At 36.7% G+C, this 27,403-nt stretch overlaps 3 protein-coding genes and 1 non-coding gene across 5 annotated transcripts; 2 read left to right on the top strand and 2 right to left on the bottom strand.

Annotated features, from left to right (window-relative positions):
* Positions 1-163: 163 nt before the first annotated feature.
* On the top strand, positions 164-4,392 carry LOC109045200 (40S ribosomal protein S6-like). The gene is made up of 6 exons (XM_042760422.1): positions 164-305; positions 790-921; positions 2,267-2,477; positions 3,017-3,163; positions 3,909-4,070; positions 4,255-4,392. Exons 1-6 carry the CDS (start codon positions 300-302, stop codon positions 4,344-4,346), a joined length of 750 nt encoding a protein of 249 aa, XP_042616356.1. The 5' UTR covers positions 164-299; the 3' UTR covers positions 4,347-4,392.
* Positions 4,393-5,069: 677 nt separating this feature from the next.
* Positions 5,070-17,626, top strand: LOC109065616 (WD40 repeat-containing protein SMU1-like). The gene is made up of 13 exons (XM_042760387.1): positions 5,070-5,929; positions 6,358-6,568; positions 6,679-6,831; positions 7,539-7,649; positions 7,750-7,827; positions 7,927-8,055; positions 8,684-8,803; positions 11,052-11,168; positions 11,748-11,875; positions 15,337-15,463; positions 15,558-15,725; positions 16,160-16,312; positions 16,555-17,626. Exons 1-13 carry the CDS (start codon positions 5,904-5,906, stop codon positions 16,651-16,653), a joined length of 1,620 nt encoding a protein of 539 aa, XP_042616321.1. The 5' UTR covers positions 5,070-5,903; the 3' UTR covers positions 16,654-17,626.
* Positions 17,627-17,764: 138 nt separating this feature from the next.
* dnaja1 (DnaJ heat shock protein family (Hsp40) member A1) lies at positions 17,765-26,492 on the bottom strand. Of its 2 annotated transcripts, XM_042760397.1 has the most exons (9): positions 26,166-26,492; positions 25,616-25,768; positions 25,235-25,415; positions 24,345-24,449; positions 23,890-24,117; positions 23,681-23,795; positions 22,549-22,664; positions 21,929-22,029; positions 17,765-18,988 (listed from the first exon to the last, which is right to left on the bottom strand). In XM_042760397.1, the coding sequence occupies exons 2-9, from the start codon at positions 25,745-25,747 to the stop codon at positions 18,764-18,766; spliced, it is 1,203 nt and encodes a 400-aa protein (XP_042616331.1). In that variant the 5' UTR covers positions 25,748-25,768; positions 26,166-26,492; the 3' UTR covers positions 17,765-18,763. The 2 variants fall into 2 exon arrangements, with proteins under 2 accessions (XP_042616331.1, XP_042616335.1); XM_042760401.1 differs by lacking the exons at positions 17,765-18,988; positions 21,929-22,029 and having other exon boundaries at positions 22,593-23,410.
* Positions 26,493-26,506: 14 nt separating this feature from the next.
* Positions 26,507-26,579, bottom strand: trnak-uuu. Its single transcript has one exon. It is a non-coding gene; the product is annotated as a tRNA-Lys (tRNA).
* Between the last annotated feature and the right edge of the window lie 824 nt (positions 26,580-27,403).

Genomic DNA, 27,403 nt, shown 5'->3' with positions numbered 1-27,403 from the left:
TAATGAATTACTTTATGTGCTTAATGAAAATCAGCATCAATAACTTACTAACATGCCCGGTTTAACATCTTCTATGCCTCTATTTTTTTTATGAAAAATAATTATATATTCATAGTTTTGTCGTGTAGCTTATATTTTTTAAGCGTATAAACACTATTTTCCTCTAAATCTGTACTGTGCGCATGCTATTTCAAACGACAAAACATATTCTCGCGATAACCTGGAAGTCTATGTGAGACTACGAGGCGGATATCCGCTCTCTTTTCGGTGGTGGACTCCGGGCGAGAAAGTCCTCCATAATGAAGGTAGGTGGACTGGAAAAGCTATTTTATAAGTTTTATGTTTCACAATGTGCTGGAAATATCGAATGAGTTCCATTTTACAGTCTCAAAACAATCCGATGAACTTTTGATAATCGAGTTAGGCCCAAACAGTATGAGGGATGGATGTTGATTTTGTTCGGTTAGCAGCACAGCGGTGGAAGTGCGGCAACATGGCAGCGCCCGCAATAGACATGCAGTGAGCACATTAGAAAACTAGACAATTGTTGCGAGCTACGGTTAATTAGTCAACTTAGTCGCCGTTGTTGTAGCAGTAATTACAACGTTGGGGGAGGTTCTAGCAGACTGGTATTGAGGGTCAAACTATCCACTCCTGTCGCGTTAGCGACTGTTTAGCTAATGTTAGCAGAGACGCGTCAGATGAAGACCTTACCATTATAACCACAGCACACGGCGTAGTTATCCTGTCATGTTTTTAATGTATTTTTTTTTTTACTTGTCCGACTAGCTCAACATCTCGTTCCCCGCCACTGGCTGCCAAAAGCTGATAGAAGTTGATGATGAGCGCAAACTGAGGATCTTCTATGAGAAGCGCATGGCCACAGAGGTGGCAGCAGACTCTCTGGGTGATGAGTGGAAGGTAAGTAATTACACCCTGTATCATCCAGATTTTATGTGGGTGCATTTCCAGCATTTTAATGTTTCATGTGAAGCAGAGAAGTCCTAAAATACACCAAATCACTTTTAAAATCTGAATGGATGTTAAATTTAAGACCGAAGATACTGAAATACACTAAAGGACTTTTAAAATCTGAATGGATGTTAAACACTAGGCATCATAGTCTTGCTAATTTTGCAAATGGTTACAGAAGAAAAGCTGGACATCACGCGCTAAATCGGTGGTTCTCAATTCCAGTCCTCGTGACCCATCGCTCTGCACATTTTGTATGTACCTCTTGTCACTTCAGACATTTGTTCTGTTCGACCAGAAGTGCCCTGCGAAGTGGACTTCACAGAATATTCCGCTATGATTCCAGTTCGAAGGGAGCGTATATGTTCCATTCAAAGTGTGTGTGACATGAATTTAAATTGTATTTATTTACAGAGGTATATTATGTCACATGTCTGTGTGAAGACTGCAGGCCACGGCGTAGCGCAGATCTGTGAATGAATGTGAAGTGAAGTAAATACCAAACATGCTTGGCTTGCTATCCTCTAATTGGATGAAGTCAGTCTGAATCTAAAAAAAAAACACCCCTGTGCCTTCAAACACTGTGCAGTTTACTGTGAAATCTGTCAACTTGGATTGGTTGCCAAATGAGCTTTATTTTATTTTTGTGGCACACTAGCAGTTCCTTTTTGGCTGATCAGTAGCTTAAAAGGAGGGACAGTGTGGTGCCAAAAGCAACAGTGGAGCTGCTATCCGGATAACAAGCTGTTCATGTTATTAGTGGCTGGTTGTATTGCATCGCTCTGTCAAACCTTCTGCTGTGCATTGTTTAGAGAATTGGGATAGGTGCTTTATGCAAAGATGATCAAATTTAGTTGTTTTAATTGGGGCTTGTAGTCAAAGTTTACTTATTTCATGCTATTTCTTTTAAATCTGTCAACTTGGACTGTCCAAAATCTGCAGACTGGGTCAGACTTTCGTCCAGACTGTTCTGGAGAAAAGTTGTCACGTCTAGCCTTAAAATGGCTCAAAATATCAAACTTGTTTGATGTCCTCCGATTAAATGGAATCATAGTCTGAAGCTCTGTGCTCATTATACACTGCTTGATTTTCTGTGAAATCTGCCCAAAATATGCAACTACTTTTGACATTAGGTATCTAGCACTGACTCATCCAGAGTACAATTTGGGGCAAAAGTTGTGTAGTGTGTTCCACATTTAAGTGGACTTGACAACTGCAATATTCACTATGCTGCACTTGTAACTTTCAAACTTTTTCAAACTGACATTAAAATTGGCAATACTTTATCTTGTAGGGCTATGTTGTGCGCATCAGCGGAGGCAATGACAAACAAGGTTTCCCCATGAAGCAGGGTGTGTTGACCCAAGGACGTGTGCGTCTCCTCCTCAGCAAGGGTCACTCCTGTTACCGCCCTCGCCGTACTGGTGAGCGTAAACGCAAGTCTGTCCGTGGCTGCATTGTTGATGCCAACCTCAGCGTTCTCAACTTGGTCATTATCAGGAAGGGTGAGTATAGTTAGAAGTTTTAATTTAATGTGTGACGTTATCCAGATTGTGGATCCACTTTGGTTTATCACCATTCACAAAAGATGATATTTAGCAAAATGTTGGTTACCAAACAGTTTCCAGTCCCATTGACACTTATTGTATGGTCAAAAAATATAACTGAAATCCGAAACTGGGATGAGCAATGGCAGAATTTTCATTTTAAGAGCCCATTTCTTTAATGGTGCAAATGAACTTATGGTTCATAGATGGCACACCAGCAGACCCTTTCTGGTTGGATGGTACCTCAAAGGGGGGACAGTGTGGTGCCTACAGCAACAGTGGAGCTGCTAACGGATAACGACCTGATCATGTTCTTAGTGGCTGGTTGTACTGCATTGCTCTGCCAAAAATTATTACTTTGCATATTGTTTGTGAATGGGAGCAGGTACTCCATGGAAGTGTGATGCGATAGAAATGGTGAAGATGGTATCTTGAATGTCTACACCTTGAATGGCTTTTTCTATAGCATCTGTTTGATAGATGTTCCTCTCCTTCAGGTGAGAAGGACATTCCTGGGCTGACTGATAGCACTGTCCCTCGCCGCCTGGGACCCAAGAGGGCTAGCAGGATCCGCAAGCTCTTCAACCTGTCCAAAGAGGATGATGTCAGGCAGTATGTAGTCAGGAGACCCCTCACTAAAGAAGGTATGACTGCTTATGCTCAGTATTTCTCATAATGTGTGAGTAAATATTGTCATGAGATTGAGCCTACTATCTTGATTTAAAGGGATACTCCACCCCAAAATGAAAATTTTGTAACAGTGGAGCTGCTAACCGGATAACAACCCCATTTGTATTATGAGCAGATGGTTGCATTGAATTGCTCTGTCGAACTTTCTGCAGTGCATTGTTTACAGAACTGGGATAGGGTCTTTCATGCGTTAAAAGGTGTCCAAATGTATTTAACTTTGTGATGTTGCCCTTTCTATTTATAAATAACATAAGCTGAAGGGAAAACGTTCTAGAGTGATGTTTGTTTGGAAAATGCAGGCTTTTTTAGATTTGTTGCACATAGTTGTGTCCCTAGCATGATTTCAAACTAGATCTTTAACCCTGTAAGCCCGCACAAAAAAAAATCATAAATTACTAAGCAACCCCTGAATGGAATAACACAAAATAGATATCCTTTTAAAGCTTAGATTCTCAAAGCTTTTTAATGTAATTATTTTGATCAACTCTTAACAAGCACTGAGCAGTCCCTCTAAACCGGAGTGTACCGCGGGCAGGACGCCCCCTCTCCTCAAATATTACTAATCATATTTTTCAAACCACTGCCTATATGAACAAAAAATGGATATCATTTGAAAGCTTAGAGTCTGGTTTCCCTCTAAAGCTATGGACCATAAGGGTTTTAAATGTATCCAGAGACTGACCATGCTCTTTCTGACAGGTAAGAAGCCCAGGACTAAGGCCCCTAAGATTCAGCGCCTGGTTACGCCCCGTGTGCTGCAGCACAAGCGCAGACGTGTTGCTCTCAAGAAGCAGCGCACACTGAAGAACAAGGAGGAGGCTGCAGAATACACCAAACTGCCCAACAAGATGAAGAAACTACGCTGCTGCTTTTTTTTGTTTAGTGGGCAAAAACAATTTACAATCTACAATTTAGCCTAGCTATGTGAATAAAGTTTTGTTGACTTCTGAAAAATAAATGCCTCAATTGAATCTTTATTACTGAAAAAGCATGCGTTGTGTTGTATGTTGTAAAAGCTGAATATCAATGTTCTTTTCATAGGAAGCCAAAGAGAAACGTCAAGAAAAGGTTGCCAAGAGACGCCGTCTCTCCTCTTTGAGAGCTTCCACATCCAAGTCAGAGTCAAGCCAGAAGTGAGACATGTACCTTACAAATAAAACATGATTTTGTTAAACATTCTAAATGGTGTCGTTTTTTTTAATTTTTTTTATTACCCTGTTGTAAGGTAGTGTTTGTAATAAGTTGAATTTTGTTAGTCTTTGTTTTGGCCATTCTACATTTTGCAACTAAGGTAAGATGTTAAGGTTTGTCAATCAAGATGACTTTAGTCATGTGTCTACACCTTCTAACCAGTAGTTTTAAATTAATCATAATGGGTTTCATGTGAAGATTAAGTTCAGATCTAACCTATATTACCAAAATGTCAACAGCAAAATAAAGGTAACTGGTTTCAAGCTCAAACACTAAGTGGAAACTTTTTGAATGTTCATACATGTATAACACTTTTTCTGATCACTAACTCTCCTGATATCTCCAAGACCCCTAATATACCCTTTCCTGTTTTCAGTACAATGCCTGGCAGAGTAAACTAATTCTCCGTGCGACCAGAGGGGCGCTATGTGAGCATACTAAAGAATGCCGGCGCTAGAGACATGGAAGGCCCATATAACATTTAATCCTGTATGCTAACTGTCTATTATTGTTACTTGTAGCCTGTTCATTTATTTATTTTTATATATATATATATATATATATTATATATATATATATATATATATATATATATATATATATATATATATATATATATTATTATGAGTCATAACCCTGGTATTGACACGTCATTTTTTACCATTGAATTCAATGCATGGTTATGTGTAGTTGAGAAACATTTCTGACTAGAGTGTGAATTTTTACACTACAGTTTTACTAGTAACTGTTATAATAGATACTTGTGTTGCAGGTCCATTTTTTTTTTTACAGCTAAAATTGATTAATGTAAACTGCAGATTCTTAAATTCTTTGGAAAGCAACAAGTACGAGTATAAGGACTAACATATACTTGGGGATAATAGTCAAGTTCAATAACTAGTATGTAATGAATAGTTACATAAATAGAAAAAGACAGTAGTCGTTGCTGAAAGACGTAGTAGTAACTGAAAAATAGGTAGGCTGTTAGTAGCAGATATGTTAATACGGCTTGCCATGCTGGGATGCGACACCTGTGATGTGTTCTGTATTCTAAATAGATTCTTTAGTATTCTATTGGAAAAATTGACAATTACTGTTGATTGCTAATAAACCAACGCTTTATTAAAGATGATGAGCGTCTGTACAGTTGCGTTCCGTTTAAATTATGATTGATTGAACCGTATTCATTATGGTACTTATGATAAATCGGCGTTATGGCTTTGATGCACCATCTGCCCGCACGGCACCTGATGTCAACGTTGCGGGGTTTTTTTCTCCGATTAATTTCTCCAGACGCGTCATTAATCCGCCCTCCCAAAAATCCGCAACAATCTGTGAGAGGTTTCCGTGATTTCAGACGTGTGAGCAATAAATACAACAGCACGTGTATAGGGCGGTCACGGCCACACGGTGTTCACGTGGCCAGGACCAACACTCAGCAGCGCTGGTGAATGTTGGCACATTATATATCTAGACGCCGATTTCATCGACAACCTCGCAGACATGGACATTGAAGTGGAATCAGCAGAGTAAGTAAACCTTCATTCACTTCCTATCGAATGAATGGGATTCTGAAACAGTATTTAACCGTCTTATGATTTCAGAAAACAATACAAATGCTTTATTATGGACGAATAAACTTAATGAATCTTGTGATTTGAAAGTCATTCTTTTGTAATAGCACTAACTGGATGATATCGGGAATCCAATGCAATGTCAGTATAGTGTGTTAATTTTTACGTATCAACAAACATTCGTCAGTCGACAAAAGTTTGAGTAGAATTTAATAATAAAAAACAGTCTACGTTAGCGTTTTCCCCCACAACCCAAACAGCAAAGTTACTTAAAGTAATGTCGATTAAACCCTGCAGTAAAATACAGATACAGACCGTTTATTTGATGTTTTTGTAAAGCTCCGGTGACAGCTCGTATTAACGGCGTCCGTCACTTTTTGCAGCGTGATTCGTCTGATCATGCAATATCTGAAGGAAAATAATTTGCACCGCACTCTGGCGATGCTTCAAGAGGAGACAGCAGTCTCGCTCCACACGGTCGACAGCATCGACAGCTTCATCTCCGATATCAACAACGGGCAGTGGGATATAGTGCTGCTAGCAATCCAGTATCTGAAGCTTCCTGACAAGCTGCTCATTGAGCTGTACGAACAGGTAAATAAGTGAAGGAAAACCTACCTCGGAAATTAAAACCTTGCAGCATGTCAACAGCAAATGAAATCTTCATGCTTAAAGAACTGCGTGATGTCTGGTTGTATGTGTAGATTGTGCTGGAGCTGATTGAGTTGGGTGAGCTGGGAGCAGCCCAGTGTTTACTAAAGCAGACCGATCCCATGATCATGCTGAAGCACACTCAACCTGAGCGCTACTCTCACCTGGAGAGCCTTCTCAGCAAGCCATGCTTTGACTCACAAGAGGTAAATTTTTCAATTGTATCATTTAGTAATTGGATTAATGGTTTAGGTGAGATGTTTAGATCTATATAAATGACTGAGAAATTAATATTGGTGATTTACACACTAGTGCAGGGGTTGCCAGACTTTTTGGTCAGCTGAACCCCTCAAATGTAAAATATATATACATTAGATTTTAAGTTATTAATTTAATAATTTGACACATGCAATCACATTCAAATGTTAAAATATTTTATTTTATGTTTTGTAAATGTTTTTTGTACAAAAGGAGCAAGTCAAAATTATTGATTTTCTTATCAAAGTGATTAAAAGGTTTTGTTGCAAAAATGAGTACACCCTCCTGAAAGTTACGAAATAAAATGAAACTAATTAAACAAAAAAATTAAGATATAATTATATTACAGTTGTAAAATACAAGTATCTTGTAAAATAAAATTAAAAAAACACATACTGATACATATGTCTTAAATTCTTCATTTTCAATCATTTAAACCTTCACACTTTTATTTGAACGGAATACTGTAAACTTTTCTATCAACAGAAATGTTTGAATGTGTAACTAAAACAACTGGAAATGTATCACACCAGACGCCTCGCACATTCAGGTTACAAAAGGCATCACCCACTCTTAAAAATAAGGTGGAAAAAAAATAAGATATGTATTTTTGTGTAATTATTTATGCTTTTTTTGTCTCTCCACTGGCCTACAGGCATATCCAGTGGGCAGCAGTAAAGAGAAGCGCAGACTGGCTATTGCTCAAGCTTTTGCAGGAGAGGTCTGCTTGGTGCCACCTTCTCGTCTCATGGCTCTTCTGGGCCAGGTTTGCTACCTTTTATGTATTTTTTGACCTAACCTGAAGCTTTCTGTATATCCGTTGTAGCTGTTGTATTGCATGCATCAAATATCCTTTGTTTTTATAGGGCCGTATATGTGAGGGCGCTTTATACAGGTTACAGGAAACCAAAGCACTACGGCAGTTTGGCTCATTAGCAATGCTGGTGAGTAAAAAACAAAAACAAAAAAAAAACTCTTCTACTTGAGCAGTCTTACCTGGCTTTTTCTTATTCGACTTTACTTTTCCCACACTTTGTTTTTGGTCGTTGAAGTGGCAGCAGCACCAGGGTCTCTTACCTCCAGGTATGTCTTTGGAACTGTTCCGAGGCAAAGGTGCATTGAAGGACATGGAGGAAGAGCGCTTCCCTACTCAGCTCAGTCGCCTCATAAAGGTGCTGTAAACACAACAGTGTGATCTCAGTCAGTTTAACTGTTAGAGGAAATATAAATGATTATTCTTACTGTTTGAAAAAGCAAATGTTTTAGTAAAAAATTGAATATAAGAAATAAATGATGGATGTTATTCCCATCTGCATTATAAGGCATCTTATCTGAATATCCTACATGCTACAGGGCTCAGCATATGCACATTTAATTGCTTTTGTGTCCTGAGGCTTTCATCTGTATCTTGCACTCTCTGTGTTCTACCTTGCTTGCTTTAACACCACACTTTTGAATTAATATCAGCATACAATGTTATGGAGGTTTATAGTGTCTTAAGGCAGGCTGGTATTGTCTAGGTAAGGGTTTTCAATTTAGGATCCAGGGAACCCCAAGGGATCTCAAAGGGGCGCTGGGATGTCCACAAAAAAATGTATAGAAAATGATTCAAATTAAATGATTAAAACATGAACAATTTTTTTTTTTTTTTTTTTTTTTTAGAGTGGTTAAAGCATTAACTCAAAACTGCTTTGGAGCAATATTTATAAATGAATGTGCTTATTAAAATAATATTAATATATTTTTAATTTTAGTTTTTTTGATTTTCTGTTTGTCCGTGTGTGTACATGTATGATACAGTTTGGGCCAAAGTCCCACGTAGAGTGTGCTCGGTTCTCTCCTGATGGACAGTACTTGATTACTGGATCTGTTGATGGTTTCATTGAAGTCTGGAACTTCACCACTGGTAAAATTCGGAAGGTGAGTATATACTGCCCATCAAATAAACTGTATTTCTTATAAATTAGGAAAAATGCTTGTTTTTATTACTTATAAAACAATTATGTAATAATTTATATAATAATTATGTAATAATTATATATATTTTTATATATGCAGAACTGGTCAGAAGAAGTTTAGAATAATTCAGATTTTTAATATATTTGAAAGGAGTCTCTTATGCTCACCAAGGCTGCATTTATTTGATCAAAAATACAGTAAACACATTAATATTGTGAAATATTATTACAGTTTAAAATAACTGTTTTTTTGTTTTGTTTTTTTCTTATATACTTTAAAATATAATTTATTCCTGTGATGGCAGAGCTGAATTTTCAGCAGGCGTTACTCAAGGCTTCACTGAAAATGATTCTTCAGAAATCATTCTAATATGCTAATTTCAGGATTATTTGATGAATATAAATTTTATTGAGCCACATTTATTTGAAATAGAAATCTTTTGTAATATTTACAAATGTCCTTATTGTCCTTATCTTTTTTTTTATCTTACTCCAAGATTTTAAATGTTAGTCTATCACAGCTTCCTCAAAAATATTAATATCAAAAAAGATTTTTTTCAACATTTGACAATGATAATAAATGTTTTGAGCAACAACTTGGCATTTTATAGAATGATTTTTGAAGGATCATGTGACACGGTAGACTGGAGTAATGATGCTGAAAATTTAGCTTTGACAATCACAGAAATAAATCACATTTTAAAACATTAAACAACAGATTTTACTGTATTTGTGATCAATTAAATGCAGCCTTGGTGAGCATAAGAGACTTCTTTTAAAAAACCTTAATTATTCCATACTTTTGAACAGTAGTGTGTGTTCTACCATATATGTCCTATCGAGGATGGGGCCAGTGGAGATTGCATAGCAGAGGTGAAACATGGGAGTACTTTGTAAGGTTGAATATCAGCTGGGCTGCAGCATTCTGGATGAGCTGTAGACGTTTGATTAAATGTGCTGTGCGTCACCGAAGTCAAGACAAGAGCATACTAGGGCCTCTAGCAGAATCTCAATAGATTCTGTGGTGAGAAATGTGTGACTCTGCAAATGTTCTGCAGGAGGTTTCGTTTTTGACTTTTGCTAGTATGTGGGCTGTAAATGACAAGTCTTTGTCCAGTGTTACACCAAGGTTTTTGGCATTCTGTGTGGATGAAATCAGTGAGTTGTATATTGAAATGACAAGGCACTGGCAAGGGTGCTTCTTGGCCAGGATGAACAGCAGCACACCAGTATTCAGTATATTCAGCTTTAGATGATGGGCATTCATCCAGAGAGAAATGCTTGCCAGACAAATGATTCGTGAGGGTACTGTAACTGGTTGTCAGAGGATGGGGAGAGAGAATTAAATTAGTCATCATCACAATAAGAATAACATAAAGTTGTTAACTTTAATAAATTATATGTTGTAAATACAATAAAACAATAAACTCTTTGAGTTCTTTAAACAAACTTGATGACTTTCATTTGCCTTTTGATAAATGACTTTATATAATCACTGTACCATACCTGATTTATGGAGTGTAGCAGAGATGGTTGTCTTTCCAGCAGGTTCTTCCAAGGCTCTCTGACAAATATGCAGTATTTTCACTAGAATGCTCTGAAATGTAATTTTATATTAACAGAGTTAGTCTATATTCATCTCTATATGCTATATATAACGACACAGCTCAAGAACATCATCTCCTTGATGCATGAAATAGGCAACGCACGTATGCTGTCCTAGGCCTGTTTTGTGGGGGCAAAAAATAAATTCTCACATTAAGTGTGGCTTAATTTTTCTGTTGGGAGAGCCTTGGTTTCAAGTAAAACCTCAGAGGTATACAATATGGGTCACCCCAACACTATGACGTCTAGCAGGTTGAGTTGAGGCAGTTGGGGCCAAAAATAAACCCTACCCCGTTCTCACACATGGATTTCCACTACTACTGGGGAATTTAAAGTACAGTATGAGACTCAAAATAATATAGTTTTTTTGGCTGTTTGAAAAGCGTATGTTGTGGCTGTAGTTCTTCTTTCTGGTAGACATTAGAAAGAGCCATACTGTCTCAATCAACCCATCATATGGGTGTATTTTCTTATGCTATTTCATTCCCTAATTAGACAATGTCTGAAAACCTAATTCTTTTAATATAACATGATGTAATGTCATTTTGTGTGGTTAAATGTGATGTGTGATGGTCTGCCTGTCTGTTTGTTTCTTGGGTGAGTAGGATCTGAAGTACCAAGCTCAGGATAATTTCATGATGATGGATGAGGCTGTTCTGTGTCTGGCAGTAAGTCACGACTCTGACATGATCGCTTCTGGAGCTCAGGATGGAAAGATACAGGTATGGCCCTTCACTTCACTGATCAACGTTCCACTTGCAGTCTACTGTATATTTCTAATTTGTCCAGTTGATGCTTTTCAGCAGTATTGTAAGTGACCTCAATCTCAGGGGGCAGTAGCTCTGAAGGCAAATGTTAATTAAACCCTGTAAACACTTATATATTAAGTCTTTTAATCACACAGCATCTGATTACAGTTGTGACTGCAGTCCATTATAACATGAAGAACAGTACAGTAACTGATCTCTTGGATTTCGTTGATCTACTGATCTATTGATCGATTATTATTATTTAAAAATAGGGCTGTGCAATTAATCGAATTCGATTGTCATGCGCATCTCTTCAGTAAAGCCGGTCCCGTGATTAGTATTAAATCACCATCACCTGCTTTCAGATGGAGCGGCTTTCACTACACACAGCCCTACTTAAAAATCCCTCGATTCAGTATTTCATGGCACAGAGAGCTAAAAATTATGATTTATCATCTTCACTGAATAATGATGTTCCCAATTAGACCTCATTGCACACATTCAGTTCAGTTGAATAGGTTTTACTTATCTCTGTTCATTTTATTATTCCAGGTTTGGAGGATTCTGAACGGGACCTGTCTGAATAGAATAGAACGAGCCCACAGCAAAGCAGTCACCTGTGTCTGCTTCAACAAGGACAGCAGTCAACTATTAAGTGGCTCCTTTGACCAGACCATCAGGTTCAACATATATTACAAATCTGACTCTGCACTGTTTCGCTTCTTATTATTTCTTAATTGGTATTCACTTTTAAATTGTGTTCTGAAGATGGATCTGTTTTCTAACTCCTGTCATGATTGGAGTGGCTCTCATTTGACAGGCATTCCATGTGGCGGATTCACAAAAAAATTCAGCAAAAGAATCACACCATGCATGACCATTACTGACCATTGTTTACATTATTGATTTCTCGTGTAACTTGCAAATAATCTTTCACACTCCTAGTATTAATATTTATCATATGAAGCTGGTGAATTCATTAAAAACAACCCCCAAAAAATCATTAAACAATGGGGATTTAAAACAAGTTGGATGTTATCCTACCTTTAAGAGATTAATTACAATGATCTTTAATGAGATTTTTTTTTTCAGGTTTTGTCTTAAACCTCATGTTGTGTTCTGGGCATAATCCTAGCAAAGTCAGTAAGTTTTAGTCTAATGCGATAACATTGCATTGGACTAAAACTTACTGAATTTGATCACACAACTACCCAAAATATGTGGAAAATTTTGGGGATTTGTTTACCCTCATGTTGTTACACCTGTGTTGTTCCTGGTCAAAAATGACAAGCCTACAAAAAATTGCATATGCATTTCTTGCTATGCTATGTTATTACCAAATATTGTATTTAATCCTTTTATCAACTTGTTTTATTTTAATTAGCACACATTTTGTATTTCTTTTTGGAACTGATTGGTTGTAGGCCACCCTGATCTGAGATTATGTACCTTAGTTTTTGAGTGAGTATTGCCAAAATTATCCACGAATAATGCTTTTTAAATCAAAAACTGAGGTGCAAAAGCTGATTTCAAAAGATTAATTCAAGATTAGGTGATAAATGAGCACAATGAGAAATTTACAAGAAATGTTTCAAAGGTTTTTGATGGGGAACACCAAATTAGTTAAAGTATTTTCAGCACAGCACAAGGGTTAAATAAATAGTTCACCCAAAAATTAAAATTCTGTTAACATTTACTCACCCACAAGTTTTTTTTTTTTTAACCAATTTTTTTTTTTTCATACTATGGAAGTCAGTGGCTACCATCAACTGTTTGGTTACCAACATTCTTCAAAATATCTCCATTTGTGTTCAACAGAAGAAAGAAACTCATACAGGTTTAGAACAACTTGAGGGTGAGTAAACAATGACAGAATTTTTATTTCGGTTCAATTATACCTCCAAGAACAATCTTAAGAAGAAAGATAAACACATTCCTAAAAGGTTTGCAAGTTTTTCTTTTAAGAAAATAGCAGAATATTTTGTGAATCTGGCCACAAATTTAGCAGGTGCATTACCCAGATTTGTTGTTAATCTTAAGCTAATTGCTTTGATTTTCTTGCTAAGTGGATGGAAAAGGCCATGTAATGGATCTCACAAAAGGAGCATATTGTATGCATAAGAAACAAGATGATTAGTTGCTATGCAATAACAAGTGCCAGTAGGAACAGTAGGCTACCTTAGTGAAATGTTTTGCCATGGATACTTTGTAGACAGAAAAGGCGGGGGAAGAGGAGGAAATCTAAAGTCGTGGTCTGGGTGTTAAACATCATTAGGAATATTCCGTCACATGCCCAGACTCAGCATCTCTCCCTCTCTCGCGGACTAGACTGCAGTACTTCTACAGCTGGGTGTCAGTTCTAGGCTCTCATGGTGCATGTGGGTGGAAAGAAGCAGGATTGGCCACGTGCTTGAGAGAGGCAGCACGCACAGATAATGGGTTTCTGTTCCTTGCTCAGCTACCCAAACAGCAGCGGACTGAGGCAGACGTTTTGTCATTCCAGCTCCTTAGCTGGATAGGGAACAGGAGGGGAGGTGAAGTGGCAAGCTGCTCTGCTATTGGCCACTTATTGATAAATACTAGCCCCTCCTCTTTTGCAATGGATTGGATTTATGCTCACAGTAGTGTGTGAGACACGTGATTGCCAGCTTGGCTTTTAAGATGATGTATAAAAGGTTACCTTTCTTGTTTATGTCATCGGTCATCCTGGATCATGTATGTGTTTAGAAATCTTTGTATGAAATGAGTACATTTGAGGTGTTTGGTACATGCACATTTCAAATGACAGTATAGATGTATTTCAGTTAACATGCTGTATTTTTGTTTTGTTCTCTGTTGTAGACAGAGAGATGAGTTAGACAAAATTGAAACGAATCAAGGTCTAGGTGTTAAGCGTTGTCAGGAATATTCCATCACATGCCCAGAGCGAAAGTCTCTCCCTCTCTCTCTCTCTCTCTCTCTCTCTCTCTCAGTCCTGACTGCAGTAGTTCTGCGGCTGGGCGGTAGTGCTAGACTCTCATGGTGCATGTGGGTGGAATTTCATGTGCATGAGAGGACAATATTTTTCAGTAAAGATGGTAGAATCACGTTGAAAGGTTTTGTTTTTTTGTTGTCTTCTAGTATGACATTGATGTATGATTTTTATATTCTCTTAGATCTTTGATGATAATGATTGATTGATTGATTGACATAATATTGCTTTTTTGTTTTATAGTATTGTGCTTTCATGTCTTGCTTTGTTTTGCTCTGGTTTTTGTTTAGGTTCGTTTTGTTTGGTTTATAGCTCCTTTTGTCATGCTTTACTTTTTAAAGACATTTTGAATTTGCGAACTGTGAAGTTAAAACAATCACATTGTAAACACAGACAAAAGTTGTGTTTTACTCTCTCCATGCCATATATGTGTGTGTGTGTGTGTGTCTATTTTGCTTTTTTGTTTTGGGTGTCACTCCTTTCATAAAGAAATAAGTTGAATCTGTGAAAATGATTAAATCACCTTGTATATGTTGCAGACAAAAGCTGTTATGGTAGCACTTTATTTTACAGTCCTGTTCCTCATGTACATACTATGTACTTATTCTAGTAATTACAATAACTATGTAATACATTTACATTTAGTCATTTAGCAGACGCTTTTATCCAAAGCGACTTACAAATGAGGAAAATGGAAGCAATCAAAAACAACAAAAGAGCAATGATATATAAGTGCTATAACAAGTCTCAGTTAGCCTAAACACAGTATACGTAGCAAGGGCTTTTAAATAATACAAATAATACCTAGGTACTAACCCTGAACCTACCCCTAAACCTAACCCTACCCCATGTAGTTACCTTGTATTACCAGAACTTTCTTAGATAAATAAACAATAATAACAATAAAAAAAAATTTTTATTTGTGTAATGATTCATGTTTACCAACCGCTGTTATTCTGCATTATGACCTTCATGTATGATTTTTAGAATGAAAATTCTCTTTGTTGAACCGTAAAATCTCTTTGATGATAATGATTGATTCATGACATCATCACGATTTGATTTTTTTTTTTTTTTGTATTGCTTTTTTGTTACTCCTTTTAAAGCATTAATTTGAATTTGTGAATTGTGGTTTCATTTCTAATCCAACTCTTGGATTTCTTTGTTTAGGCTTCATGGTTTGAAATCAGGAAAAATGCTGAAGGAGTTTAGAGGCCATACGGCTCATATAAATGACGTCATCTTCTCACACGATGGCCAGCATGTCATTGGTGCATCAGCAGATGGCACAGTAAAGGTAAGTGTTCATACTGTGACGAACAACATGCAATAGCCTATGCGTGTTTACATTTGTTTTTGTGGATTTTCCTTGCTTAATTGTCTTTTTTCAGGTCTGGAGCATGAAGACAATGGATTGCACTCACACAATAAAAACCCCTGACATTCCTGATGGTACAGACATCACTGTTAACAACGTTGTGCTTGTCCCAAAGACTCCTGAGCACTTCGTGGTGTGCAATAGGACCAACACGGTGGTTGTTACGAACATTCATGGCCAGGTGAGAACAAAAATTAACCAGCATACTGTATACTGAGCAAGATACTTCTGCATTCTCCTCATTATTATTTTAAAAAGCTTACACTAGAGTGAAACCTACAGTAACTGGTTTTCATATTTGGCATAAATGGCACAAAATAACACCATTAATGAATCAGAAACCTTGACTAAAGACTGGATGTTGAGCAGAAGTTAAAAAAGCAACAAACTTCCAATGCAGTTTGTGAGGTTTGCTAAAAATAGTTATGCACTTATTATTCTGACCGCCTGATGGCTTATAAGCCGTACCCTATTCAGCACTCTCACCCACTCTTGTCTTGACGTATTTGATGACTCACTCTTGCATGGCTTTTGGTACTCTCTGAAGCGTGCCTTTACCCATTTGCATTGCACTTTCACTCTCCCTCTCTTGTCCCCCTCTCTTTTCCCTCCCAGGTGATGAGGAGTTTCTGTTCAGGCGTAAAAGAGGGGGCAGACTTTGTTTGCTGCACGTTGTCTCCACGTGGAGAGTGGATTTATTGTGTGGGAGAAGACTATGTGCTGTACTGCTTCAGCACCATCACTGGCAAACTAGAGAGAACCCTCACGGTACCTTCCGCCCTCACACCACATGCTGCATATCCACGAGATCTGTTTTAGTCTGGTGAAGTGTGATAGGTTCACAGCTGAAGTTGTCTTCTCGGTAGTCCCGAACAATTGGTATTTATAATCAAAACACTGGATGTACCTCTAATTAGGACTAGTTGGAGATATATATATCAAAACTGAACTGGATATAAAATGAACTCTGCTTTAAATTAAACAAGTGTTTGTGTGTACATCCTCCACAGGTACATGAAAAAGACGTGGTTGGCATAACTCACCACCCCCATCAGAATCTAATCGCCACATACAGCGAGGATGGCTTACTCAAACTCTGGAAGCCTTGAGTCTCGTCTTTCATAATAATATGGAGTCTGTACACATTTTTTGAGTGTTATGTTCAGGGTTTGTGGTATTCCTGCACACACGTCTCTGGCTTTATACGCCTGCTATGACATTGGTCTTCCATTCAGAGCACTCAAAAAGATTCATGTTCCTGTTGAACATTAGCATCATACCTTGAGATAAAGGACCTCTTCGACATCTGAAATTAATGACATCCAATTCTGTAATACTAACGTTCCTCTGAAGTCTCTAGTGGAAAACAAGAAATACTGCATGGATGTACTGGTCTTTTATTATTATTAAGGGCTTTGTGGTATTGTCTGTGATAATATCTGCATGCAAGATTTTGCCCGATCTTCATTAGTGTAGTAAATGTACAGGTTTTCTTTCCAGACCATTATTTGACATCTTATATGTGAATGTATGTATTTTCTTTGATCATTTTGGCCAAAGACAAATAGTGTGTACTTGTTCATAATGTGACCTCGCACTAGTCTTGGACTCAGTGAGGACATTTTCACATATGTGTACTTGTGTACATTTAGAATTCTGATATGTTTAGAATTCATATGGTACAATATTGTGTTGATTATAATGGTTTAGTGTGTTTTAACACTCAACCAAGCACATCTACTTGTACTGCATGCAGGTGAACATATTATGCAGTTACTGCATCACTGTATGAAGTAATCAGTATGGTTTGTATTCTGATAATTACAGATTATTTTTTAATCAAGGGTATTCACAATTGTTGTTGAATATTGGTATAACACTGCTTTTCAGTGTAAGTCTCTAAGTATCTTACAGTGTTGGTAAATAACGTGCTGATATTGCTGCAGTTTAATTAAAATTCAAGCATGAATAATTTATGACAATCTTTTTAAGAAGATTTGTCATTAAGGTGCATCATTAACTGGTTAGATGTGTGCTTGATATTTGCAGTAGATCTCCAATAAAGCTGTAGAGACATCTTGATATACAAGATGTATATCATTATTATTTTTTTTTTTAATCATACAGGATGAAGGTTAATTTCCACAAGTACCCAAATTTTGGCATAATTAGCCCAACATATAAATCCCCCCAGACCACAAAAATACAAAAGTGACTGAATAACATTGTGACATTTATTTTATAAATAGAACTACAAATTGCAGAATGGCATTAATTGGTCATAATTAAAATTCCAAAATTTTCAATTAATGTTCAGTCAACACAGATAAAATAATCAAATAAAGACTTATCTGCTAGCAAAAACTAAAATAATAATAATAATAATAACAAAAGGTGCAATTGCAATATCCAAAAAATGTATTTCAAATTCAAGTAGAGTTAACATTTAATTAGCAAAAGTTTAAGTATTCTTTCAAGACTTTTTAATGTAACAAGAAATGTTATTTCACCAGGTACTGGGTTATAAATAATATCAACCAAGTAAGAAGCCAACTAATAACACTCTACAAAATAAAGCTTTTAAGAAACGGATCACAGTATGCCATCATTTTGAACAAGATTTTCTTCTTTAGAAACACCACCATTTCAAATGTATTTAAAACTGAATTATTAACCCTCTTATTAGTTTAAAATGTTCTAGAAAAACATATAGCAATAAACTGGCACATAGCAAATTTCCAACAACATTAAGATCAAATAGTCTTACATGTAACCCACAATTAATTGGCAATAAACAAAACACCACAAAGATTGTAATGTTTTCTCAAACTGATGATGTAAATTTGATTTTCAAAGTAAATACTTTTTAGAGATGACATTTTCTGGGATTATGGCCCAACCAGCTTGAACAGAATGTCCCACTTACACTGTAACTGCTACACACATTTCCATAGACTCTCCCTTCAATTAAAACTCTATGGCACCAGTCTCACAACTCGTTTTTAAACATCCCCTAAGTTTATTACACAAATTATTTGCTCAAAATTTTGGATGAGGAGTTTCTTCCAAACAATGACACAAGAGGTTGGCACTAAGAGGTCTTATTCTAGGCACAGAACTAGTTGAGAGGTAAATTACTTTTTTCCTCTTGGTCCTTTTCCTTGCGTCCCAGCAGAGGTGGCATATGTTGTGAAAGGGAGGGTGAGGGAACAGGGATCTCTATGAGGTTTGGCACTGGACACCGCCAGATGGGTAAAAGTCTTCCTCCTCTATATAGTGGTAATGGTGGCGTTCATGGGTCAGATCACAGTCTTCAAGGTCAGCGTATATATAGAGGTCATCATCCATGCCCTCAGGCTCAATATTTGACAGTTTGTCAGGTAAGTACCTTTCTAGTTCCTTTAGTTTGTTTAATGGGAGAAAGTTCTCTTCAGGGAAGACAACTAAGAAGGAAAAAGAGCACAATCAGTTTATGTAAATTAATGTTGTAAGTGAGAAGGAGCAAGAAAAAAAAAGTTCATAATAATAACAATTTCTCAGCCTTTAAAGTACAGTGGGTAGAGAAAAGAATCACCCCCTGTAAAATAATCACATTTTGTTGCTTTGCAGCCTGAAATGAAGACGGACACAGTTTGTTATATCCAGCTGTATTTACTCAGTACAACTCAGAACATCCAAGTGAAAGATACAGTTGTTGGAAAACGTTTGAAAAAGGATCACCTCCTTGTCAGTATTTTGTTAAACCATCTTTTGCTTTAATTACAGCCTTTAGTCTCTTAGGATCTGTCTCTGTCTCTACTAACTTTGCACATCTAGACTAGACTGTTATATTTGCCCACTCTTCTTTGCAGAACTGCTCAAGTTCAGTTAAATTTAATGGTTACTGTTTGTGGACTGCAGTCTTCAAGTCATTCCACAGATTTTCACTGGGGTTTAAGTCTGAGCTCTGACTAGGCCATACAAGAACATTCACCTTCTTCTGCTTCAACCACTACACTGTGTGCTCAGTTTTGCTGTGTGCTTTGGCTCATTGTCACGTTGGAAGGTAAACCTTCTTCCCATTGACAACTTCCTGGCAGAGGGCAGCAGATTTTCCTTAGGAATTTGATTGTATTTTTTTTCCCTTAGCATGTCTTTCATTTTCCCTTCTATCCTGACAAGTGCTCCAGTCCCTGCTGCTGCAGTGAAACACCTTCATAACAGGATATTACCACCTCCATGCTTTACTGTAGGAATATTGTTATTTGGATGGTGGGTTGTTTTGGATTTCCGCCAGACATATCATTTGGTGTTAAGGCTAGACATCTGCCTCCGAATCTTCAAGGTGCATTTTGTTGTGCATCTGACCTTTCTTGAGGAGTGGCTTTTTTGCAACCCTCCCATACAAGCCACATTTGCGGAGAATTTATGATATTGTTGCCACATGCACACAATGACCACTCTTTCTCATACATTCCTGCAGCTGCTTCAAGAGTTGCTGTAGGCCTCTTGGTCGCCTCTCTGACCAGTTTCCTCCTGGCTCTTTCATCCAGTTTGGAGCAACGTCCTGATCCAGGGAGGGTCTGTGTTGTACCAAATAACTTCCACTTCTTAAAAATAGACTGTTTCTAGGCATTGATAAAGCCTTTGCAATTTTTCTGTATGCATCTCCTGACTTGTGCCGGTCAACAACTTTAACACTGAGATCTTTTGACAGTGCCTTGCCACCCACCGTTGATTGTTTGCTTCAGTTGCACTACCAAGGACTGAAATGCTCCAGGAAAGCTCTTTTCATGCTGAGCTAATCAAAATGACCACAGCTGATCACATTTGAAAGTCAAATGGCTTTGTGTGCCATTGAGAAGGTGATTTGCTACATCTGATTGAGTTTACAAGTCATTTTTAGTAGGTTTTTTTTTCCTGACATGTTAAGTGTTATATCTTTCACTTGGATGTTCAAGGTTACACAGAGTAAATAGAGCTGGATAAAACAAAATCTATGTCCATCTTCATTTCAGGCTGCAAAGCAACACAATTTAATTATTTTAAGGGGGGGGGGGGGTCATTTCTTGTATTTATGTATTTGGTCTGAAATGTATTAAAACGTTTCACAAATGTAACAGAATAAATGTACAAAAGTTTTCATTTTTCACTTTTGTTTATTTAGTTTTAGTTATTTCAGTACTTAAACTGAGAAATGTTTAAAGTTGTAGCTGAACATTTTTTGTTCCCAAGCAATTTAAAAAAAAAAAATTATGGTTGTAGTTTTAGTTAAATTCCCCCTGCGGTCACTAATGTTACCCCTTAAAACTTATCTTTGTGACACACACAGAGCTGGGTAGATTACTTACAAATTGTAATCCATTACCCATCACACATTACATGATGAAAACTGTATATTGTAACAATCTAAGTTCCTCATTTTAGGTAATGTATTCTGACTACTTTTTAGATAATTTTTTTTTTTAACTAACTTGTTTTAAACTTGCCACTGAACTTAAAATGTTGATATGAAAAAAGCAAAGATTTTTTTTTTTTAACATCATAAAATGCATTAAACATTACATTGAACTAGAGTTTCACAAACTGGGCTTAATGTAAAAAACAGTGAGTTTGTGAGTTGTTAAAAAGTTAACTATTAATTTAACACTAAAAATATAAAAATTTAATTTGTTAGTCTGCATGTCAATGTGACCATTAAGCGACAACAAATGTGTTGTTAAATTATTAAAATATATACTTCCTCAGAGATTTCTCAAGAAAATATTTCATGTCAAAGTGGTTTTGGCTGACAATGTTTGGGAATCCGTTTAAAAGAAGAATTAATGAGAATCAAATGATGAATGATTTACTGCCATTGCGTGTATAATATGCAATCATGTAATCCATAAAAGGTAACTGTAATCTGATTATGAGCATTACAAAATGTACATACTCTTGACTACTTGATTTTTGATGATTACAGATTACATGTAATATGTAACACACCCAGCTCTGTGTGTGTGTGTGTGTGTGTGTGTGTGTGTATATATATATATATATATATATATATACACACACCGCCTCCACTCAATCAAATTATCAAAAAGTATTTGATGATATAGAAAATAAAAACTACTGGACTTAAAGAACACAAAAATGTACATATAAACCATTTTGAGGGATGTTAACAATAAAAATCTAATGCAACAGTCTTAACACATTTCCCGTATTACACTTTTCATTTCCATAACTTGTCCATTCAGAAAGGTCCACGTTTTGATAAAAACGTTATGACAGCCGTGTTAACATTAGTTATGACTGAAGCGCCTCCTGTGACTGTTTTGAAAGTTTGACAAGCAGGAAATGTTCATGGGCCAGTGACATGACCACACTGAAACGGTCTATTCAAAAATAAGTACTCACGCTGAAAAGGATGATGAGTTTCCCTTTCTCAAATGGCCGACGGTGCATTGGCATCCCCTCATTCAGAACACATCTCTTATCCCCAGGTTTGATCAACTCCCCTATTAATGCGACAAAGAAAGACAATACATTTGCTTTACCCATCTACAGTTTATATTACAGTTGTATCAGCTCTGCTATTATTACAATTAATTTAACAACCAGCCAAGCTTCTAATCGGTAGTTTTTACTCTCTAAATGATTCAGGAGTAAATTGAGAGCGATATCAGAACCAGTTACACCAAATCCAGGTAGACCAAGTAATTCACTACCTATTAGAAGAGATATTACACACATGCCTGGTTGTCTGGAGATATACAAGGTCAATAAAGCACTAAGGATTAGGAACACTGGAAAAGCCAATAGCAACAATGACCATAAGGTATGCCATCTGCCAAGGTTACGTAATATCACTCTTGCCATTCTCCCCGAGTCAGATCATCACTAAGAGTGGATATGCTTACAGGTTCAAGATAGAAACTTCCATCAGGCTGTAAGCAATGACCAGCACAGACCCACTATGTAGCTGATGTTATTGAAATCTGCATGTAATGCTTGAATATTTATGTAGAATGGTTCACCTGGATGGGATGTGATGAGTAGAGTTCTGTTGTCCAGTGTTTTAACAGGTTTTTGAAAACCACATAATGACTCTACCAACTGTAGCTCCATGTTCATGATGAGGTCCTCTCCTTGTCTGACAGGAGAAATGGTAAGTATGTTAATAGTTTTGTTTCTTACATTATATCTATATATTCTGTTCCTTAATTGCTTGTACTGTAACAGGCTGTCCCATATACAGAAAACAGAGAAAGCGTGACACCAATCCTGAAATAAATGAGCCAGTGCTGCCATCTCCAGGACAATATCATCAATGACATGTCTCTGAAAATAAACAGCCCCTTCATCTTGAAAAACAAAGCCTAAATTTGATGATGGCAAGTTAAAAAAAACAAAACTAAACCAACAACAACGATCAAAACTTTCCATCATGTACAGGTTTTTTCCCCCCACATTTTTTTTTCCATATTATGTACTTAAGATAATAACGAAATTACAGCAGTCAAATGTCAAAAGTTTAAAAAATAAGTATAATTTTAATTTAACCTGTGTAGTTAAAAAATGTGTTTAAAATACTCAACTTATTGTTACATAAGTTATGTACATAATAAAGAACTTTGCATATAAACAGGTTTTTAAATAATTTTCTGTTGCTTTTTAAATGTAGTAAAACACCCACAGACGTGAACTTTCAGTCACTGGCTATAATTCTAACCCTAAAATAAGGATTATGCATAAAATAACGTCTTCAGAATCATTCATACTTATGAAACATTGGCTGAGAATTAAACAAATAGTCATAACCTGGCTCAGAGAACGAAGCGAAACATGTCTTTGCGGCAGTTTTTCTGGGGGTTGGAGGATACTGCAAGACTTCTTCACCTTACAAATGGTTTATGAAAGCAAAAATGCTAATGAAATGCACATTTGTTTTAGACAATACGATGTGCTAGACACTATTTTTAGAATCGGCACCCCAAAAAGTATTGATTTTCATTCAGCAAATATAATGCAGGACAGTGTAATTAGCACCAACTTCAAACTTCATTATTACCAGCATCATTTAACATAAATTAACAAACCAAACCAATTACATAATAAAAATCAAAATCAAACAGGAGTTCAGAGACTGATTCTACCGTGTGGTTTTACCTGGTGAAAACCGGGTGTGCTCTCTGATCCAAGACAATAATGATATCTCCAGGTTCAAGGCCAGGCTCCTGGTCACCCTCCCCATGGAATACTATTTTCTGTCCATCTTTCATACCTGCAATAAAACATAATCAAGCATAAATAAAAGTAACAGACTGCAGAGAACAGATGTTTTGGACTGAAGCATGCTTTTCCTATCACTTTCTAACCTTTATTAATGTGCACATCAAGAATCTTCTTCTGTCGTAGTATCTTGCGACCAGTGCATGTTTTGCAGCGGTCGCGGTGACCAAGTCGCTGACCTTGCCCCTGACAGCCAGCACAGACTGTTGATATCTGCTGCACCATGCCAGGTGCTAAGTGATGTAGTCTGACCTGGACACCCACCCCATGACACAAAGGACACACTTCTATCACTCCTTTACGGCCTCCACGACCTGTAGTACAAAATCCAGAAAAACACACTAAAAAAAAAAAAACAAAAAAAAAAAAACACACTAAAAAAAAAAATATACAACTATTGATTTTGAAATACTTAAGCAGCACTGCAACAACTGTTTTCAACTGTGAAAATAATTTAGAAAAAAAAAAATCTTACCAATCCCAAATTTTGGGGATTAAAATGACCCCCTATACAAAAAAAAAAAATTCTGTCAATTATTACCTTCACACTTGTCACAGATTAAATTCTTCTGGACAGCAAGTTTCCTGGTGGTTCCATTATAAAGGTCCTCCAAAGACACGGTCAACTGATGCACCATGTTCTTTCCTGTGTACAGCAACCACAAAAGTTTATGGACCTTTTTCACATTTCCAGGTTTCTCAGCAGCAGAAGTCGTCATAGTTGGGTAAACTTCTATAGCAGTGAATGGGAGACTACCACAAATATATTTGCTGAATTCCCATTTTCTCAAATAGCAAAAGAAAAACTCCATGATAGTGTTTTCATGACTTTCAAAGAAAGGAAAAAAAAATTGAGAGAAACTGATAACGGCAGTCAGTAGAGAGAACAATGTCAAATTTACCGTCACTCTGTTAGAAACACTCTCACACTAGTTTTTTGCAATTTGATGCAAAGGTAATATAATACAAACTATAGTGTTATAAAAGTACATACATTTAAAAAAAAAATCTAAATACAAAAAAACTTTGAAGGATTTACGATGCTGGTGACTGCTGAAACACGTCATTCTTGTGAAAAGGGTCCATAAGATTTGTAATAATTTATGAATGATTCAAAGTGCAATGCATGTGTTAGAACATTTGATCTCCTTGAGAAGTGTAAACAAACATTGAAAATGGGAATATCTGGTAAAAAATTTTTTTTATTTAAATTGTAATTTCAACCAAACATGATTTAAAAATGTAAATTTAAACCAAACAAAAACAAAATAGATCCTGTAATGTTTTAGGTTACTAAACATGTTAACTGGAAAAAGGTCAGATTCCTTTAAAAAAACAAGCTGTTCCATTCACAAATCTTCCAGGAATAACATGGATTACCAGGTTTTGCACAAATTGTGGAGTCTGTAGCTAAGAAAGAAATGTACTTACCTCTCCTCTCCCTGTGCATGCGTCCCCCTCCTCCAAAGAACAAGTCAAAAATGTCCATGGGGGAGCCAAAACTTGGCCCTCCATTTCCTCCCTCCTTAATAGCCTTCTCGCCTCCTCTGTCATACACTTCTCTCTTCTTGGCATCTGACAAAACCTCGTATGCTTGGGAGATCTGTTTGAACTGGAAATACAAAAACAAAAAAAACAAAAATTAAGGGGACATAAATTTTAATCTCAAGGTTGAAACTTTGAAACCACCCAGATGATCCATAAATTGCTATATAAATCCAAATGATGAAATCACTCAAATATAAATGAAATATTAGGGAATTATTACTTGATACTAGACATTGATAATGTATTAAATTGTGACAGTCTTACCCTTTCCCCCTCTGTTGGATTTTTATCTGGGTGATATTTCAGTGCCAGTTTACGATAAGCCTTCTTCAGCTCTTCAGGGCTGGCGTTAGGCTTCACACCCAGCATATCATAAAAACCAGTCTCTTTCACCATAGCTGCCCCGAACACCTTAATCTAATCAGAAGAAACACTTAAAAAAAAACTCAGCAAAAAACGCTGGATAATTGTTTCATTAGTATTACCGTGTAAGAATTACTCTAAAGCTTGGCCATATTTTCAGTCTCATAATACTAATCAGCACTGGTTAGTAAAAATACATTAAAATGACCATAACATTCAAGATTAAACTTAAACAACCGGTTTAAAACAACAGATTTTAGTCCTTAGCTGTGTTAAAAGGTTTTAAGTGGTGATTTCAAAATCACGCGACATTAAATGTCAAGCTATACTGTGTCTGTTACAAAAAGCCAACATTTTAGAGAAAAACAAGCGGGATAAAAACAAAACAAAACAAAGACCACAATCACTTTATTAATGCCATAGAATTTTATTTTAATAAATCGTCCAATACCGTGAAATATGGTGAAATCCCTTGTCGTCTTATGACTCCGTGTGAAAAACAAGAGTCTTCCAGAATCTTCCAGCAGCGCTTCGCATCTTCTTCTTGTGGAGCGTTATTGAACTTTGATCGCAGTGCGACCTGTTTCTGCCACCTACCGTACGTAGTGACGTATGACAGGCAATGACGAGCAGCTGTTTCATTAAGATACTGCCGTCTACAGCAGCTAATTTCGTCAGTATTTTATTATAAACTTTTGATTATAAAATGTTGCGCGTCTCTTGGATTCATAACTCTTCACGTGAAGCCATCAAACCCAGCTACCAGACTCAAATGTTTGCAAAAAGACCTCTCGCCCGAACAGGGACTTGAACCCTGGACCCTCAGATTAAAAGTCTGATGCTCTACCGACTGAGCTATCCGGGCTCTTAACAGTCACGGTTTTATAGCGATATCTATTTAGATACATTAAACTCGATAAGTATTTTAGAACATAACCAAGAAACATCGATTCTTTTAAAGGCGCGAAAAATCTAAGATTTTATGTCTGAATTACTGGTTTTCAAAATAATGTTTTATAATTTGATGATATATCTTCTAGAGTATAAATTCCAACACTATGTGCGTGGTCTGATTTGGCAGGCTCTTGTAAACTAGGGGCCTTATATACAATTTGTGCCGTAGAAAGTGTACACCTATTTAATATTAATCAGTTTTGTACTGTTATATTTATTAAGGATATCCTACCTGCTTCTGGAATCAGTCATTTAAAACAAGGTCTGCATCCAACAACACTGCACTGTGTTATTTATTTAGAAATTATAATTTTAATAACGTTAGTCCAACAGGATATTTTAAATATTTTCTGTAGCGAAAATTCCTGGTTCATATGAACGACAGATATGGCATTACGACGTAAATGTCACTGTCGACCTTCAAGAGCTAAATGTGGCAGTGTGTGTAAAGGGAAATACAACTGTATCTAGGGAACTAACCTGGTTCACCAAGCCACCCCCAGGGCCCACTACCGGGGATCGCCCTTCACAGAAAAAACTCCAGGCTCACAGGTCCGTAAAGGCTGAGTCAGATAAATGACGAGGAGGTGGCAATTTTAACAATGACAATCTTTATTTTAGATTATAGAAAAATACCACACTAATTCGGTAAAACCAATCACTCACACACAGTTTACTAATCCAGAATTGGGGTTGTCCACACTAGTCCAGAAACCCAGTGGTCACATGTACACT

This window comes from Cyprinus carpio, chromosome A1 (assembly GCF_018340385.1).
Source record: "Cyprinus carpio isolate SPL01 chromosome A1, ASM1834038v1, whole genome shotgun sequence".
NCBI classification, from domain to species: domain Eukaryota; kingdom Metazoa; phylum Chordata; class Actinopteri; order Cypriniformes; family Cyprinidae; genus Cyprinus; species Cyprinus carpio.
This window is presented reverse-complemented; position numbering and strand designations above follow the sequence as displayed.